The sequence below is a fragment of the Camellia sinensis genome, chromosome 13 (assembly GCF_055761805.1).
Source record: "Camellia sinensis isolate YWXY chromosome 13, ASM5576180v1, whole genome shotgun sequence".
In the NCBI taxonomy this organism is placed as follows: Eukaryota; Viridiplantae; Streptophyta; class Magnoliopsida; order Ericales; family Theaceae; genus Camellia; species Camellia sinensis.
Genome location: NC_138973.1, coordinates 97,697,945 through 97,718,334, shown reverse-complemented (window position 1 = coordinate 97,718,334; position 20,390 = coordinate 97,697,945). Strand labels below are relative to the sequence as shown.

Sequence of the window (20,390 nt, the reverse complement as noted above, 5' to 3'; positions counted from 1 at the left end):
AAACCCTTATTTCTTGTGGTGGCACTGAGTCATAACTAATATCACAATATGTATAACCATCTCATAATCAAGTCTTAACTAACACCTCTGCAGGTCATAATCAAAGTTGTAACTATTCCCTTTTGAAAAACATATTTGTCAAAAAAAAATAAAAAAATAAAAAGAAACAAAAAAAAAAAATTACGATTATCAATAAATTTAATTTCTTTTATGAATAATATATGAAAAAACACTTTATAAAATTAACTATTCCAATAATCAAAATCAAACTGCTCGCCGTAACACAGACGGTCAAGTTTTGTCTCTTTAGCCATTGACAAAACTTGACTCTGGTTCAACTGATCACATTATAAAACCAACCAGCAGCTTCAAGTTATGAAATACCGACCACCAGCACTTCCCAAGGCACGTTCCACCCAAAAAAACCCGCGAAACCCACCTCTAAAATGTCCAAAATAGCCCCAACAACATCTTTCCAAATCCTACTCTCCATATTCGCCCTCCCACTCCTCATCCTGCCCTTGCATGGAAACTCCCAATCTACTGATTCAGAACAAACAATCCTACTCAGACTCAAACGACACTGGTCCAATCCACCCTCCATCAGCCACTGGACACCATCACCACCAAACTCCAACTCCTCCACCCACTGTAATTGGTCTGAGATCACCTGCTCCAATGGCTCCGTCACCGGACTTTCCCTCATCGACAAAACCATCAACAGGTCAATCCCACCGTTCATTTGTGACCTCAAAAACCTCACCGCCATTGATCTCCAGTACAATTACATCCCCGGACCCTTCCCTACGGCTCTCTACAACTGTACCAAGCTTGAACATTTAGACCTCTCCCAAAACTTGTTCGTGGGCTGCATTCCAGGCGATGTTGACCGGTTGTCGACTCATCTCCGGACCTTCAACCTCAGCGGCAACAACTTCACCTGCGATATCCCAGCAGACATCGGGCAGTTCCCCGAGCTCACAACCCTTCGGCTTTTTCTAAATTTGTTGAACGGCTCTTTCCCGCCAGAAATTGGCAACCTGTCAAGGCTAGAATGGCTGGAGCTGTCGGACAATGAATTTGCGCTGATGGCGATACCATCCACCTTTACCCAGTTGAGGAAACTTAAACAACTATTGATCAAAGGTTCAAGTTTGAGAGGTGAAATCCCGGAAACAATTGGGAATTTAGCAGACCTCGAGGAATTGGACTTGTCAAACAATAACTTGACTGGTACAATTCCGAGTGGTTTGCTTCTGCTGAAGAATTTAACAATAGTATATCTCTACAAAAATCACTTGTCCGGGCCAATTCCTCAGCCCATTGAAGCTTTGAAGATGGAGGAATTCGATTTATCCGAAAACAACTTGACGGGAACAATTCCGGATGATTTTGGTACACTAACAGAGTTGTCAGTTTTGTCTCTATTTTCCAACCAACTCTCGGGGGAGATACCGGAAAGCATTAGTCGCCTTCCATCACTGAGATATTTAACATTGTCCAGCAACAATCTCTCTGGAACATTGCCACCGGACTTGGGGCAATATTCCATTCTTCAGGGGTTTGAAGTCGCCCAGAACCATTTCACCGGTAAGGTGCCGGAGCACTTGTGCGCTAATGGTGGACTAATAGGAATTGTGGCATATGATAACAATTTGAGTGGTGAATTGCCTAACTCACTTGGCAATTGTTCGAGTTTGTTGATTGTTTGGGTTAATGGTAATCGCCTTTCTGGCAGTATTTCAGCTGGTCTCTGGACATCAACCGATCTGACATTGTTGATGCTTAGCGATAACTCCTTTACCGGTCAGCTTCCAAGAACACTTGCACCAAGTTTAGTACGACTAGAGATCAGTAATAACAGGTTTTCTGGTGAAATCTCAATTGGGTTGTCTTCTTGGAAGCATTTAACAGTGTTCAGTGCAAGTAACAACCTCTTTGTTGGTACAATTCCCCAAGAATTGACAACACTTTCTCAATTGACAACTCTGCTGCTCGATGGGAATCTACTTTCCGGTCATCTTCCATCAGATATTGTCTCATGGATGTCGCTGACCACTCTGAGTCTCAGTCGAAACCAACTCTCGGGTTCAATTCCCCAAGAATTGACAACACTTTCTCAATTGACAACTCTGCTGCTCGATGGGAATCTACTTTCCGGTCATCTTCCATCAGATATTGTCTCATGGATGTCGCTGACCACTCTGAATCTCAGTCGAAACCAACTCTCGGGTTCAATTCCTGCCAAACTTGGTTCTTTACTAAGCCTCACTGACTTGGACTTGTCAAGGAATGAGTTCTCAGGTCAAATTCCAACTCAGATTGGCCTTTTAAGGCTACGTTCCCTCAATTTGTCTTCCAACTGTCTCACTGGAACAATCCCAGATGGGTTTGAAAGTACTCTTTTCAATGCCAGCTTCTTGAACAACACCGGTCTTTGTGCATGCAATCCATCACTGGGCCTTGAGATCTGCTCTTCTAGATTTGAAAACTCGAGCAAAATATTCTCCAGGCTTCTCGCTATAATCATAGGTATAGATACAGTCTTACTTGCATCAGCTATGCTATTCACATTCTTCCTAATTAAAACTTGCAGGAAAAAGGGCCCCGAATCGGATTCCAAGTGGGAGCTCACTTACTATCAGAAATTGAATTTGAGTTTCAAAGAGTCAGACATTTTGTCAAATTTGACTGAAAATAATGTGATCGGAAGTGGTGGATCGGGAAAAGTATATCGTGTTGAGTTGAACTGTTCAAGTGAAATTGTAGCAGTTAAGAGGATTCAGAATATCAAGAAGTTGGATCAAAAGCTCGAGACGCAATTCCTAGCAGAAGTTGAGATATTGGGCACAATTCGCCATTCCAACATAGTGAATTTGTTGAGTTGCATTTCTAGTGAGACTACAAAACTTATTGTTTATGAGTACATGGGAAACCATAGCTTGTATAGTTGGCTCCATGGAAAAAAGAGGCAAAGCATATCGGATTCAGACCACGGTGTTGTCTTGGATTGGCCTAAGCGGTTGAAAATTGCCGTGGGAGCTGCGCAAGGGCTGTGCTACATGCACCATGATTGCAAACCTTCAGTAATTCACCGAGATGTGAAATCGAGCAATATTCTGTTGGATTCTCAGTTCAATGCAAAAGTTGCAGATTTCGGCCTGGCCAAGATATTGGTAGAGCATGGAATGCCTAATACGATGTCAACTGTGGTTGGCTCTTTTGGGTACATTGCTCCAGGTAGTTAACATATAAATTGATTTATTCTTAACTTATTTTCGTCTTAAATGAATTATTTTTAAAAAATTAAAGTTAATTTATTTTTAAAATGGTTTATTTTTGTCATTAATAACTTTTTTCAAATAACTAAAAAAATAAACCTTTTAGTTGCAAATTGCGGTCGGAGCTGGCGGGGGCTAAGTTCAGAAATTTTAAAATGTAAAAGTTGTTTTGAAATCGGTTTACTAATGACGAAAATATGTTAAATCTTGTCCAAAAAAAAAAAAAAACTGAAAAGGTTTGCTTTTTCTTTAAATAGATGTTTGGAAAATTTTCAAAATTTTAAAGATTGTCTAGTCGAGATGGACGGAAATTTTTCTAAGAAAAAATTAAAAAGAAAAACTTCAGAGTTTGATCATTGTAACAAAAAATGCCTTGAATTTTTAATTTTATCAATTTAAACAATAATCTTTTGATTTATTGTCAATGTAAACTATCAACCAATTTCCGTTAAGCAAAACCTATGGTAATTTGTATTTTAGTCATTAAATTCAATGTAGGTATATTTAAAATATCTAAAATATATTTTTTTTCATTGAGTTTAATGACTAAAATACTTATTTTTTTCTTCATCAATTTTCCTTAACAAAAATAGGCAAATAATTTAGATTGAAACAATCAAAAGATTATGATTTAAATTGACAAAATTAAAAACTTGATTTATTTTGTTACAAAAGTCAAGCTCTGAATTTTTTTTCCCCCAAAAATTTAAAATATTGGTTCCAAATCACAGTAAGAGTTACCTAGGAGCTAAGTTAAAAATTAAGGAAATGTCGAATTTTTTTTGAAACAATCTACTATAGAAGAAAATAAGTTAAATTTTGTTGAAAAACTCCGAAAAAGTTTAATTTTGTCTTTAATAAGATTTTTTTTTTTAAATTTAATTTTTTTTTGATTTGTCTAGTCTAGATTGATGTAAAAAGTATTTAAAAAAAATTTATCTCAAAGTCGTAAAAAGTTCACTAAAAATAAAAAAATATAAGACAAAAATAAGTCAACTAAGCGGTAACTAAAAGAATCCTAAAATTTATTTTACATTAATTTTTTTTGGCATTCATATTTTAAATTATATATGACTTTCAGAGTATGCTAGGACAAGCAGAGTGAATGAGAAGATTGATGTCTATAGCTTCGGTGTTTTCCTTCTAGAACTAGTTACTGGTAAGAAAGCCAATGATGAAAATGAAGATATGTGCCTTGTCGATTGGGCATTTCAATGTTACAATAAAAAACGAAACCACATAGTTGATGCCCTAGATGAGAAGATTAAAGAACTTCATTACTTAGATGAAATGGCTTGTGTTTTCGAGCTTGGGATCATTTGCACTGGCCCACTTCCCTCAAATAGGCCTAGCTTGAGGTAGGTTTTACAAATCTTGCTCAATTGTAGCCATCAATCGGCAAGAACTGTTCAGCCAGTCAGCAATCCAGTAACAAACAACCCCGAAGAAGACCTAGTGATAAACAACAACCTTGAAGAAAATTATGAGCAAAGTGCAGATGAACATGAGGTTTCAATCGTAGAGATCTCATAGCAGATAGAATCTATTGCAACCAACAAACCAAAAAGAGTCATCAAACAACATGGATGGCTTGCTGATATGGTAACCTATGTCCTTCCAGTCATTTAAAGTGGAATTTTGTGTACTTTTAGAGAAGTTGTGCATGATGTTGAAAGTGATTAGTGGAAGGAGGCTATGAATGACAAGATCAAGTCACTCCATAAGAACCAGACTTGGGAGTTGGTGCAACTTCCAAAGGAAAAGAAAGCAATTGGTTGCAAACGGGTTTACACAACGAAATAAGGTATTACAGGGAAGGACAACATCAGGTTCAAAGCTAGACTGGTGGCTAAAGGCTATGCCCAGAAAGAAGGAATAGTGTAGACACCCTATTTTGACTGCCCTTAAGACTTGGGCACCTCACGTTGAACACTCGATGATGAAATGTTAAGCTTTGCAATCGTTTGATTTCTTCAGCAAAAGGCCTCGGATTTGAGTTTCAAAACTAAGCCTTACACCCCCTTTGGGCCAAAACTTTTTTTTTTTTTTCTAGCCTAACCACTTAGAGAAGAGCTGGCCAGCAAGTGGACGGCATGCCATTTTTGATTGGCCGGTCGTCCCCCTTCATGGTCGGCCAGCCATGTTTAGCGACAGCAGATGTTTTGAGATAGCCAGCTGTCCCTATGCCCATGCCTTGCACCAGTTGTCTCATTACAAATATTTCCGACGTAAGAAGGCTTTTTTCTATAAATACATGACCTCCCCTCATGGTTTGGGGTTAAAAATTTTTGCCAAAAGCCATAACTAGTCAAACACTCTTTCCTCCTCTCTTGAAATATACATACACCATACATACACCTCCTAAGCCGAAACTTGAGGCCTTTTTGCTGAGATTCTTGAACACGATTTTAGCTCTTGAGAGTGCTCAACTTGTAGCTTGTTAACTAGGATGTTCTCCATCTCTTTAAAGGGGTAAACTTTCAACTCTCTAACCATCTTTTCTCCATCTTTTCTTGGTGTTTACTTACTAATTTCAGAGCCATTTTAAGCCAAACAATGTGATTTAAATTCACAAAAAGAGGAGGGGTTAGCCACCCTTCCTTAGGCCCTATTCCATAGTTTGTTGCTTTGCCTTCTTTTTACTTTGTTTCTTTTGGTTTTGGCCATTGTTTTTGGAGTTGAAGGGGCTGTTTTAAGTGTTTATTTAATTTTTGCTTTGAATATTATTCATGTGTTATTGTAAGTCCTCATGGATTTGGTGTATAGGCCATAACTTCTAATCTATTTGAGTTGATAGTCTTTTCTTTCATTTTTATGGCTTTCATATACATATTCACACCATTGTAATCATCCTTCTATCTCTGCAACCTCCCTCCATTCTTTGTTTATTTTGATTAAAGAGTTGAATAAAACAAAAGATCACTTCTTAAGACATAAGAAAGAGACTCTTCATGCTAAATTGTTTAATCTCTTCGCAGGTTCATTATCAGGGCATTATATCTCTCTTATGCTAAGCATGATCTCGCGTTTGATACTTCTCTTTATCGCCGGTGCATTACTTCTAAGGGACTAACTTTCTAGTTAGACCCTTGGAAATCACAAAGGAAAGTGTCATTATAGTTCATTATCAAGTTGGATTTGGAGTCATTATTGTTCATTTTCGGTTTGATTAGTCATTATCGCTCTCTTTGAGTTTGACTAGTCATTATCACTCATTTTGGGTTTGACTTAGAATTCATTATCGCTTGCAAAAGAGTTTGATTCTTCCTTTATAATTTCCCCATAGAAAAAGGCTCGAAAAGCTTATTTATTGCTTTGGATTTCACCTCTTTATTGCTTTGGATTTCACCTCTTTATTACGTCCATTAAATCCACTAATCATCACCATTGGACAAAAATGAAGAAATGATAAGAAATGGAAAGGTAATGTAAAAAAGACTAATAAAAAAGAGGTGAAAAAGGTATAAAATTTGGTTAGGTTCGGTCGGACGTTATACCGAACCTATTGCGTCTTGAATCATCACATACTATTGTTGTGATATTTGGTGATTCATGAGGCAAATCTACCCCTTCTCTTGATGTAACTCCATGATAGAGAGAATGTTTTGTTTGTCTTTTATTTCATTTATTGAGCTCTTGTCCCATCTTTCTAAAGTCATCATGCAACAAATTTGTACTGATTGATCATTTGAGAATCGAATTTGCTTCTCCCTTGATCATTTTCATGATAGGAAAGGGCAGAGAGGATAAACATTTTCTACAAACATTATGTTTTTGCTCTTTTTTCAGCTATGTTGTAGCAAGGTATTTCCCGAAAGCAGTGGCTGGCTAACCATCATTCTATGCGGCCGACCACTTCTTAAGGCCGACCAGCCATCAATTTTGTACAGGCAGTGACATTTTTACAGCAGAACAGAGCAAAACCTGAGGCCAAAACAAAATAATTTTTTGACTGCAAACAGAGCAGATTCTGGCAACAAACTGAGAGGTTTCCGGGAGGATGTTCTCGGTTGTGTGCATATGGCTCCTCACCTCCCGTTTAAGTATATTAAATTGCTTTAATATTAGTATGTAATTACTTGCTTTACTTTTATTTGGACTTGTGATAGATAATTAATTAGTCTAGTTTATTCATTTGAGTTTGTGGCAATTAATTTAATTAGGACATTCATTCGGACCCTCTTGTGCGAAGGCAAACTTGTAATATTTATATGTCTTCCAACCCCCATTTCTTTCTCTCTTTTATTTATATGCTTATTATGGAAACATCATTTTATTTTTGTTTCATATCATTGACATGCTTAATATACATTTTTTGCATGCATTGGGTTCGATTCGTCATTCTGACATTGTTATCATTTCCTACTTACTTGAATACGTGCGTTGCCGCATGCTTTGAGTTGATCATATGACATGTTAAAATAAACCAAACCTAGTAGTTGTATTTTTTATTTGTTGCAATTGTAACTTGCATATTAAAACATGCATTTTTCTAATTATTTTCTTCTCTTTGGCTTGCCTCAGTGGAGTACTAGGCGAGCATTTGTTGCTTTAGCAAGTTGCATGTGTTCTTGTGTTGCCATATCAAACATATTACCATGAGGCTAAGTACTTATTTGATATACCTCTTTGAATGCCTGTGGATGAAAACTATTTCGCTTAAGTTGGAATGACTTTGATTATTGTACATGTGAGCTCACTTTTTCAAGTAGAACACATTTAAACCTGTTTTCAAACAAACATGAAATCAAAGCATTCCAAAATAAGTGACGTAATCTATACTTGTGTACCTCACCTAGTAAGTCAGCATAATAATCAGAACATGAGCATATGCTGTCTATAAAAATTACATCATGATTAGTAGGGGCCGATCTTTGGTAGGGTGAGTGGGATGCTCAATTCACGACCTTCCCCTCTTATACCTAAGTTCCCAAGCCAAGATACTTTGGTTATGATGAACAAGCGGCCTTTGGCACGAGTCACGGGTTTCCTAAATTTCTCAAAAATATTTAGGTGGCAACTCTGAAATCTGGCAATGCAGTCCATTTTTGGCATCTCTGATGATAAATGAATTTTCTAAGATTTGTCGGACTTGAACTCTTATTTGTGTTTTTCTGTTTCACATTATACTTGTAAAACCAGATTTAGAACCATGGGAGTCCGAACTGTAGGGCTATTTTATCCAAGGAGACTAAACCCTTCCGAGGAGCAGAAAAAACTAGCTATAGTTTCTGTTGACTTTGCTGGGGAGATTAAAGAATTTGACTTGGACTTCATGATGAGACATTTAATTTACAAATATATGTTCATTGCATTGCATTTGCATTGGTGCTCTTAAGTCATTGTATTTTCCATCTGCTATTCCTAGACGGCTTGCCGGAGGCTTGCCTAAAGAGCTTGTCAAAAGTCTGGCCGGTTGTGGGCTCAGCCATGTTGGAAACACAACCCTCGAATATGGATTATTGCTGTATCGCTTGATCCTCCTTTCACTTCTCGGTGTTAGGTGTGAAAGGTATATTAGATAATCTTGCCAACACACCCATTTGACCAATCAGCCTAGTGCATATAGTAAAGCCATACTGACTGTTCTAACATAGGACAGGATGTTCACCTGTATGCAGGATTTTGTAAAACTATTTGCTTAAAATAGTGAAACCCTAGATCATGCCGAAGCTAGGATAGGGTAACCCTACCCCTCTTCATAGGGTTGTTTTTGCTTTCTTTACCTGGTATGTGCTTTACAGTGAAACTGTACAGGGGTGCTTCATATCAGTGGTACAGTTGATATTAGTTTATGGGGTAGAATTCAGTGGGGAGTACAGTTCTACAACTTTGATCACATCTCTTCTGATGAAATTTGTGTTGAGGTGCTGCCTGTTTTCTGATTGTTGTTTTTTCTTTTTCTTTTTTTTTTCTTTTGCTAGGAGTCTAAAACCATAGCTTCAAAAAGTTCTGATATCCCCCAAGTACTTTGGACCCGTGTCGAAAGACTTTGTAAGGTCGGAGGTCTTGTTTGGGGGCAGCTAGTGTTTGCCTCACTATCACTAGTTGCAAGATGAAGAAGGGTCAGATAGAGTTCACTAGTTCAGTTATTTGAGTAATCACCCCTCAGCTCACCTATACTCAGTTCACCCCAAGCACAGTCATTTACTTCCACAATGGCACAGTATCCCTCATCAGACTTGGAGGACATAATAATTCGTCTTCAGCAGTCCGTCGACTCAGTTCAGCACGATATGGCCTATCAAGCTGAGGTCACGAATAGATTACAATAAAAACAACAGTAGCCAGGTGCTGCTTATGTTGCTACTGCTCAGGATCCACAAGCCAAGGGTGTGATAACCCTGTTCCATATTATGCTAATTGGTCCTTATTATAAATGTGATTATGTGTTTGATATGATTCTGTGTGCCATTGTGTGAAAATACATGGTTTTGAATTTCTATCTGTTCACCGTAGGAATATCTATTTGATTATCTGCTTTGGAATTTAAATTGAGGTCTTATCGGCCATAGAAACCAAAATTGACTGCGCCATTGTGATTGGCGTAATTTTTAGAGCCTACAGTGAAATTTAATTGAAAATTGATTCAGATCAAATTAATCCGATTGAATTTGATGAATTAGTGCTCAATTATTTTATAATAAAATAATGTGACCAAGGGAGCTCTTATTAAGGCCATTACACTTTCATCTTTGTTTCTTTTTGAGCTCAACATCTGAAATTATGCTCTAGAGAGAGAGAGGGGCCAAATTTAGTGAGAGAAGAGGCTCAAGGTAGAGATTTGCTAAGGAACTTGGTAATCTTGAAGCTACACTCAAGAATTAACCATAAGCTTGGAAGATTAAAGCTCCTAGGTGAGTAATCAACCCTTAATTCATGAGTTTAAATTGTGAGTTCGTGAATTGAAGATTAAATGGTGGGTTAGATCACGAATTGAGTTGGTTTTGTTGAATTGAAAGTCATGGAACACATGCATGTAGGAAATTGCTAGGAATTTCCATGTTTGAGCATAAAGTGTGTAATCCATGTTGAATTGTGAATGAAGCCCATGTAATTGGTCATCTCTTTACCAATTAAGTTGAGAACAATGAGTATATTTCACATGCATGTACAATTTATAAGAATATGAGTTTGAATGTATGAGTTTGTTATGTTGGAAATGAGTTTGATGTGAATTGGGACATGCATGTGATTAAATTGTGAAATTGAGCTTCACAATGTTGTAATTTGGTGTTTGTACCATGTTAGTACATGTATATGTGGAGTTTGGGCCAAAATCATGTGTTTAGAGCCTTTGAATATCAAGTTGAAGCTCAAGAACAAGTTCTGAAAAATCCAGAAAATTTGATGTCCACTCGAGCGGGAGATCCGCCGCTCGAGCGTAAAATTCGGGCTTCCAGTATTTTCTACAAACATGATGTCCGCTCGTGCGGGGAAGTTCACGCTCGAGCGGGAAGCCATGTAGTGAGGCCTTCAGCTCGAGCGCCCAACTTAACGGTCGAGCGTAAATATGACATAACCAGTACTTTTGCAGGCCTCATGGGTCCGCTCGAGCGGGGAAGTCCACGCTTGAGCGAGGACCCTTGTTTCTGAAATTTTGAAAGTATATTTTGTGTTTCGTTTTCTGCTCTTTCACTTCTAAGTACTCTTAGGCATACATTGGGCATTATGAATGAATTAAAAGGGTAAGAAAGAATCCTAAAGAGGAATATTTCAATTAAGAACGGATTGAACTGTTTGTGACCCTTTGTGTTCATGGAATGTGTAGGGTCGAGCTCTAGGGTAAATCAACCAACCGATCACTGTGAGTAATATCTGAACAAAGATATCTGAAATATGTTTCGTGTCCAATTACTTACTTCTATGTAAGTCTCATAAGTTCGATAATTTGAATAGTGGACAATGTTTGCTATGCCAAATGAATGGGCCACAGGCCGGTCTGACATGAATGAAAATATGAATGGGCCGTAGGCCAGTTTGACATGAAAGTCTGAATGGGCTAGAGGCCAGTTTGACATGAAAGTATGAATGGGCCATAGGCCAGTTCGACAAGAAAGTTTGAATGGGCCAAAGGCCAGTTCGACACGAAAGTATGAATGGGGCCACATGCCAGTTTGATATGAAAGTCTGAATGGGCCAAAGGCCAGTCCGACATGAGAGATAGAATGAATGGGCCAAAGGCCAGTTTGATCTGAATGAAAGAATGGATGGGCCAAAGGCCAGTTTGATCTGAATAAAAGATAAATGGGCCAAAGGTAGTATGACACGAACGAATTGGGCCCGAGGCCGTATGATGTATTTGGAACCGCAGTCACTTGACCTAAATTTGTGTATATATATGCTAATAGAAATACGAATTGGGCCCAAGGCCGTTTGAAGCATGTTGTTCTACATACCGTCTGTATAACTTCTTTATTTGATATTATTCACTGGGCTTTTCTCTCACGCTCATTCATGTGTTTGTTGGTGAGCCAAGAAAGGTCCAAACCCAGCCTCAGTGAAGTTTGTGTGGAACAACCAAGGTTTTGAAGAGTCAGCCCTTACATCTCACGCACGAGACCCGTCTTCGCCCTTTTGTGATCTTGTTTTATTTTGTCCTGTCGGCGAGGACTTTGAATATGTTTGTATATAGTTTTGATTGGCTAACTTAGACTTGAATGATCCTGTATGTACAGAACTTTATGATAGTACATATTTTGATGTGAGTTATTAACATGTATATGTATGGTTTGTTATGACGTGCCATGTAAGCACAGTTCTATGAACAAAGTTTTAAATTTTGCTTCCGTTTGGCCCCTTTACTCTGAGGAGTTATGTCCGGTTTGATTTGAGGCCGTAGGTAATCTCAGGATTACTGGCCGGTTATGTCCTTAACCCACAGGGGCAGGTTCGGGTCGTGACAGAGGGTGTTTCAGTTTTTCTCATCTAGGCAGATCCAATTCCAGTATAGACATCTAGATATCTAGTTTACCAGGCTAAGGCACCTTTTGAATTCGTGGCCGACCCGACCATTCTCAAAGTCAACAAACTTGAAAAACTGCTCAAGAAGGTTCAGGGGGTTAACTTTATTCTGGATATGGAGGATGGGTATATTGAATCTACTGTTACTTTGCCAGAGTGGTTCAAAATGGCGCATATTGATCGCTTCAGTGGAGCTGGAGACCTAATGGTACATCTATGTCTGTTTTCTGATATCCTACGTGTAATGGGTTTGATCAGACTTCAAAACTTGTCACTCTTTGGTTGAACCATGTTAGGTATAGCTGCCATCTGGTATGCTAAGTTGGAGGACTCTGTGAAACAGAGCTCGGAGGAATTAGCTGAATCTTTCATCACTCAATATTTTTATAACACGCAGATTGAGGGCACAAGTCGTGATCTTAAAGCAACAAGTCAGGAACCGAAGGAGGGTTTCTCAGAGTTTGTAACCAGGTGGAGGGCCAAGGCATCAATGATGACCACTAGACCCTCAAAAAAGGACCAAATCTGGATGGTTGTCTAGAATCTTCATGGCAAGTTGCTGCAGAAAATGATTGTTCTTCTCTTATTCACATTCCAGGAACTTCATGAAATGGGAGTTCAGATTGAAAATGCAATGAAGCAAGAAATCATCACAGATGGTAAAGAGCCTGTCAAGAGGCCTGTTATTCGCAGTTCCAATGCTGTTAGGGGTAGCATAGCTGCGAGGCTTTCAAAGGTGAGTGTTATCACCACAACCAAAACTGTCGACCCCTTTGCCAATATGACCCCACAAACCTGCAATCCTACTCGACCTCCAAGTAGGATTTTCAACCAAATCTACATGATTCTACCTTGAGCCATGCAGGTGTTAATCAAAAAGGGGCATTTGGAACCCTTGGAACCTCGACCACTTTCAGACCCTCTTCCATCCAAGCACGATCCTACCAAGTACTATGTTTTCCATCAACAGAACGACCATGAAACAAACTAGTGCTTCCACCTACATTATGAGATTCAAGATCTCATCGACAACAAAGTAATAGCTCCACCTCAAAAGCCAAAGTTGACCACCAACCTACTCCCTTTCCACAACCAAGTCCCCCCCACCTAGAAATATTAACCTCATCCATACACTACCCACCTCTTATGACTCGAGCGTTTATATCACCCCCTCCCACCTACCAAAGCTGGTGTTGTTCACTCCTGAAGGCACAGACTTATGCATGATGAACACATCCAACCCACAATCCAAGCCTCACAAATCCGTGGTGACAACGCTTGAAAAAGATGAGGTTTTGACCTTGGAGGGAGGTGCTGGTTTATCATTGGAAATTCTCAAGGAATTATCTGAGGGAGAGTATGACCCGAGCTAGTATATCATTTTCGTTGCTCAACCCAAGCCTGAGGTAGTACTACCGACCTCAGTGGATGTTAATGTAGTTAGGGAAGACGGCCCAAGCCAAGGGCTGGATGATCTTGCGGATCTTGAGAAAGCCTTGGACAACCTCCAATTCTTCGAAGAACAGGACTAGAGCAATGTACAGATTGGTTGGTTTGATCTGAGCATATCGACTAACAATAGGGGATGGCTGAGTGATGAATGTAACAAATAAAAGGAAACCAGAGTTAAACCAGAGAAAAAGAAAGACGGGGTAGTTTTGGTAGCCGAGAAAGATGAAGAGAAAGGGAAAGTGGCAGAGAGCAGTAGTACGGAAAAGCAAGCCCAAGAGTTGGGTGTTGATGAAATTGCATACGCCAAGCTAGAAGCTGTGCTGGGGCAGTTTAAATAAGAGAGGATCGAAGATAGCCGGAAGACCACAAACCTTGTTGCCCTAAGGGAGATAATTATACTGTGAGAGTCATTCAAATTGAGCCGGACAACTGTTTGTCGGTGAATGAAGGTGAATGGTGGGAAGATAGCGATTTGCATCTTGCCCACATAGACGAAGACTGGAGAGACCATACCCCGGACAGTACCTAGTAAGCAGATAAAATAGACCATCTCACTAGGAATGGATGGTATTTTAAACCTCCCCATTTGTATCAAGTGTAGACCGCCCGAACTCCGCTCCGCGCGCGAGGGCGCAAATTGTAGTTCTTAGCTACTACAGTTCGGACTCCTGTCACGGTTCTGAATCTAATCTCATAAAGTGCAATATAAGACTGATAAATTACCAAAGAGTCCAAATTCGACAAATCGTTTTGGAAAATCAATTTTAATCAAATGCGCCAAACATGGACTGTTTTGCCAGATTTCAGAGTCGCTACCTAAATATTTTGTTTTGGGAAATTTAGGAAACCCTGACTCGTGCCTAAGGCCACGTGTCCGTCATCACCAAAGTTGCCTCGGCTCGGGAACTTGGGTACGAGAGGGGAAGGTCCTAAAATGAGCACCCCCGCTCACCAGATCAAAGATCAGCCTCTACTAAGTTGATATGTTGTTTTTGAAAACACATGCGTTCTTTTTCCAGTTTATTAGCTAACCTTTACTATGTGATGCACACAACAAACAAGTATAGACTCAATCATGCGGATTGGAACAAAACAACTCATGTTTGTTTTTGAAAATGGTTTGAAAGTGCTACTCGCAAGTAGGCTAAGACGCGGATTTGCCACCCTCAAGTGGGCATAGAAAAACATGATTTTGCCACTTCAAGTGGGCTTAAAACTCATAATCATCGAGTTGTTCCAATTCAGGCAATCAAACATTCACCCACGGGCATTCAGGCAGTTATAGTAGTTAAGCAATTAGCCTCATGGCAAGCATGCTATCATGGTAGTCACTTACACATATGGAAGGATGCTAAAGCATAAACACTCACAGTGTACTCCGAGCCAAAACAAAAGCTAGTTAGAAATCATGCATGATCCTAGCTATGTTAAGATGCCTAATGCAATACATGCAAATGCAACTAAAATAGGCTCGGCTATCCTAAGATGGCATATGAATGCAACACTTGATAATCATGTATTCAAATAAGTATTGAATGACAGCGCTGTTTGTATGATGTGCCGAGCCTGGTGCATGTAAGACTAATGAATGATGCAAACAAGCAAGCATAAGTATGCATGTTGAAACATGCCCTAAACTAACCATCAAAAGCTGATAAGTAAAAGGGAGAAAGAAATGGGGGTTGGAAGACATGCATCACACACACGCACACTTATTACAAAGTTTTCCCGCTCGACGGAGGGTTCGAATGAATTTAGCTAACTAGCTATGCTAATTAAACTAATTATTACAAATCAACTAATTAACTAACTTAGCTAATTAATTTTTACAAAACTTTAACTAATTAATCAAATTAATTAAGTTACAAAAACCAACTAAGTAAGAAAAGGAAGCTAATTTAGGCTGCCACAGCTCTGCCTCGGAATAATGAATGATGCATGCTCGGTCGCGTCCTCCTGAAAATCCACTACCTTGCCTCATGATGCCTTTATTTGCACTCTTTTGGTCCTCTGAAAATTGCCAACTTCCAGGTTGCTTTTGACCCATCTCAGGAACATGTTCAGGAATGATTGCCCAAAGATGATGGCCATCGGCCAGATTTGATGGCCATTGGCCACTTTTGATAGCCGATCGGCAGCCTTGATGGCCGGTCGGCAGCTTTGATGGCCGGTCGGTCACTGTTTCCTGTAATTTCTCCTTTTGCTGCAACAGAGCACAAACAGAGGCATGGCAGTGTATTTGCAAGAGAATGTGTGTGCAACTACACTCCTTATCGTGCCTCAAGCTCAAAGGAGTGTAGTGCTCGGCTCTCAAGCCACCAATCACGCATTTCGATGCATGATGGCCAAAGAGTCAAGCTTGCACAATGTTGATGAATGCACAAACAACACATAGGACTCGAGAGGCCTCCACCCTATCATGCACAATCAAGGGGGACGACGACTAAGAAATGAGGCACGTTTCATCACTTCAAGTATGAAACGTCCCTCGTTCCTTGTGTTTGGATTAATGTCCGATCCAAACACAATGCAATGCAACACAACACATGTTATCTTGGCATGTTTTACTTTGATTCATTTTGTTTACTCATTTTAGATTACCGATAAGTCCTTTAACCGGTTAAGTCCAAAAGTGAGAAGTCCTCTAAATGGAAAGACAGACTAAGCCACAAGCATCTTGAGCATGAAAGAAGCATCATGCCGTTGGTTAGTAGAAACCCTGAAGAGAAGGCTAAAACCATTAGGCATGAAAGCCTCAATTTCATGCTCAAGCCAACAAGGGGCTCAAGACCACTTTCAAAGCAAAGTCACAAATGAAAAGTGGAGTGATATGGCAAACATTTCAGTGCTGAAATAGGATGCTAAAGATACTAAACCATGCAAGTAACGCATGCACAACATGTTAAGGGCTAAAGGCATTGAAACTAGTGACAAGCACTACACTAGATGCATGCAATACCAAACTCAAATGGCTAAACCAGCTCTGGATAGAGCTAAATCATGCTAAAATAGTGGCCAAGATATGCTGAAACTTAGGCACAAAAGGCAAGAAAATCATGCGCGCATGTTGGCTCGCAAGCAAGGCATACGGCTCAACTCTTAAACACAATGAAAGAGTGAAAAACATTGAAGTGTGACAACACCGTATGCTCTGAAATAACATGCCAAATGATGCCAAAGCATACAAATACCTCAAGCCAAGCATGCAAGATACCTCAAAACTCAAAACTAGTCAAGGCATTTGCACTATAGCTATACAAAACATGAGTCATATGACCAAGGCTGCCCAAAATAGTCCTAAAACATCCCAAATGGTGTTCTAAAACATGCTTGAAATAAGCTAAGAATGGCTAGATTTAGAGGCCAAAACAATAGCACATGTTAGGCAATTTAGCACAATTGCACTACAAGTATACAAAGCAAAGCTTGAGTGATGAAGACCACTCAAAACAGAGTTAGAGCATGCCAAAACAACACAAAAAATGGGCTGAGACTAAGCCAACAGATGCTAGAATAACAAGCAAACTCATTAGGCATGCAAGGCTAGCAAAGAGGATTTACACTACAAGTGCATGAAGCATGCAACCAATAATCAAACAAGCCAAAAACAAAGTTATGGCAGGTCTAAAAAGTCACAAAAATGAGCCTAAACAAAGCCACTAAGAAGTAGAAACACATGCTCTTTTGATGGGCCATCAACACATGCAAACAAGAGAAGAGGAGGGGGGACCACCCCCACCTATTTTGAGCCTCAAAAAAAGTTTTCTACCACTGAAATTCTTCTGGAATTTAGTGGTTCTGAGGTCAAAAAGAAGTTGTTTGAAGAGCTTGAAAGTTAGCTCAAAAGGCCTTACAAGCCAAGGAGCAAAAGGGAGGACAACCCCTAGCCAACCAAGGCACAAACCAACACTCTAGAACCTCAAAATCAGAGTTTTTTATAGTTCAAAACTAGCCTCAAAATAGTCCAAAACAATGGAAAAATGAGGGTAAAGCAAATGTGCAAAAACAAGCTTGAAAGGGAGAAGTGCTTACCCTTGAAGCACCTTGAAACACAGCAGCAAAACTAGCCAAAATAAGCTTTTGGAGCTCAAACAAATTCCCAAGGAATCTCAGCCCAATGGTGGTCAAGTTTGATCAAGGATGTCTATGCAAAAGTATGGTGTATCAAAGCTTTCATGCACAAAAGGGCAAAATGAAGTGAACTTCTAGAGAGAGGGACAGAGATTTAGCTCTGAAAATTCTAGAGAGAGAGGCTCCCAAAATTGCTTAAGCCTTTAAAATGTTCTCACCTTGCAAAATATGAGATATAGCCTCCATATATAGCAAAAATACAAGCTTTGGCCGAAAATAACTCAATTGGAAATATATGGAGCAGTGTACAATGGCTGGAGGAGAAATATCTGCCAATTCTGGGCTTTCTAGACATTTTTGGCCAATCGGCCACCATTTGTGGCCGATTAGGTTCACTCTTTGCTGACCTATGGCCGATGAGCTCCAATTGTGGCCGATGCACTTCTATAGAGGCTGACGGCAAAAACTAACCCCAGTCCCCGACTTGCACTAGGCATAAATCCTTCATCTGGACTCCTTTTCAGGTCATTCTTGTGTCCAAAATGAAGTCCCGGAAGTAAGATTTCCAATGGTGGAAGCCTCATCTCAAAATTGTAGGTGTGCTAAGAGATATCCCTCTTTTAGTGATGACTGCTCAATTTCGGTCCAACCGGATTGATGCCCTACTTCAACCAACCATATCTCCCCCATCCGGACTCAGCTTTAGGAGATTCTTGAATGCAAAATGAAGCCCCAGAAGTATTATTTCCAATGTTGGTGGCCTTATATCTTAAATCTAAGTGTATAGATAGATAGGCCTGATTTAGCGAGGACTGCTCGTCTTTCTCTTAACGATTCATGCCTAACTTCTTCCCCAACTTTCTTTCTTCTCTCCTCTTCTCTTTTTTGCAACTCCAAACCCCTAAACAAGCTGTTTTGAAAGATTTTCCAAAGATTTCATCTCTCTTTCATTTATTTCCACTTTGTCCATGCTCGATTTACCGAAAAACGCAACATTTGACAAAATACGAGCCTCAAAACATCGTTGAAACCTTTTCAAAAGTGTTTTGAAAGAGAGGGTTTTAAGGTTTAAAAACCATTCAAAATAGCTGTGGTCTAAAATGAGGTGTAAGGTTGGGATTTGACTTTCCTCTTGCCGAATGAATCGAACCTTTGCACTGCACAACTTCCATCACCAAGTAAACCATCAGTAGCGCCCAAGTCTTAAGGGCGGTCAAAAATGGGGTGTCTACATCATGCTGAACCATCAGGAAAGGAAAAAGAGATTGAGAAGGAGAAAAAAAAGAAGAAGTTGGAAGAGGAGCTGGTCCTGAAACAACTCAAAAAGATCCAAGTTGACGTTTTCATTTGGGACCTCCTTATGGCTTCGCGAGTACACCGGCAGGTAGTTTTGTCGGGATGGATAAGGCCGAGCTATCCATTGATACTACACCATAACAACTCATCGGTCTTATCTTCCGAAGTAGCACTAAGCCTATGCTCATCTTCTCCGATAAAGAGTTACCACCAGAAAGATCGACTCACAACAAGCCACTGTAAATATCTGTCGAGTGTAGAGGAAAGTGGGTTCCAGTGGTTCTATTGGACATCAGCTCTGCTATCAACGTTTGTCCTTCTTGCACCGCCTATGCAATGGGCCTGACACTGGTAGATTTCGTCCCCACAGCCCTAGTGATTCGGGCATATGATAATAAAAGCAGAGAAGTTATGGAGATAGTGAAAGTGCAGGTCGAAGTGGGCCCTTCCGAGCATGAGATTGAGTTCCATGTGCTCGATGTGCCAGCTACCTTCAACTTACTTCTGGGGAGGCCCTCGTTGCATTATATGAAGGCTGTGTCCTCCACCCTCCATCAAATGTTGAAATTTCCTCACAAGGGAGGGGTGACTACCATTTTTGGGAACTTATCTATTCATCCTTCGCTAGAGGTTACTATGCCTTTATTGAAAATCAATCACGGTGATGAGGACGTGTTTCTTTTGGGTTTCACTCTAGCGGAAGCCCAGGTGATATAGACAATCTTAGTTGAGAGCAAAGACATGTATGTCAGTGCTCAGTTCATTTATTTCATGAACAAATTGCGGCGTATTCTTGGATGGGGCTCAGAAGGAGTGGTAGAAAAAGGTGTTGCAGTACTAGTTGATGTGCCACACAATCTACATGCCTTTAGATTGGGCAGTTGTAGACACCCCATTTTTTACCACTGTTAAGACTTGGGTGACACTGATTGATCACTCGATGATGAAAGTTATGCTGTCCAATCGCTTAATTTCTTCAGAAAAACAGCTTATAAATCCGAACCTTACACCCCATTTTGGACCAAAACTATTTTGACCAAAATTATTTTAGACCTTAAAACCCTCTCTTTCAAAATATTTTTGAAAATGTTTCTACGATGTTCCGAGGCTCGCATTTTATTTAAAAGTTGCACTTTTTGGTAAACCGAGAAAGGACAAAGTGGAAATAAATGGAAGAGAGGTGAACTCTTTGAAAAATCTTTAAAACCTCTTATTTATAGGTTTGGAGTTGAAGAAAATTGGAGGAGAGGGAAGAAAACTAGTTGGGGAGAAGTTCGGCTTGAAACTGTTGAGAGAGAATTGAGTAGCCTCCACTAGATCAGGCTT

The 20,390-nt window shown here is 39.7% G+C and overlaps 1 protein-coding gene across 1 annotated transcript; it reads left to right on the top strand.

Moving 5' to 3' along the window:
- Positions 1-372: 372 nt before the first annotated feature.
- LOC114284551 (uncharacterized) lies at positions 373-7,702 on the top strand. The gene is given in 2 exon segments (XM_028227489.2): positions 373-3,240; positions 4,363-7,702. Coding segments are annotated over 2 exon segments (3,246 nt in total). The 5' UTR covers positions 373-446; the 3' UTR covers positions 4,815-7,702.
- Positions 7,703-20,390: the final 12,688 nt, after the last annotated feature.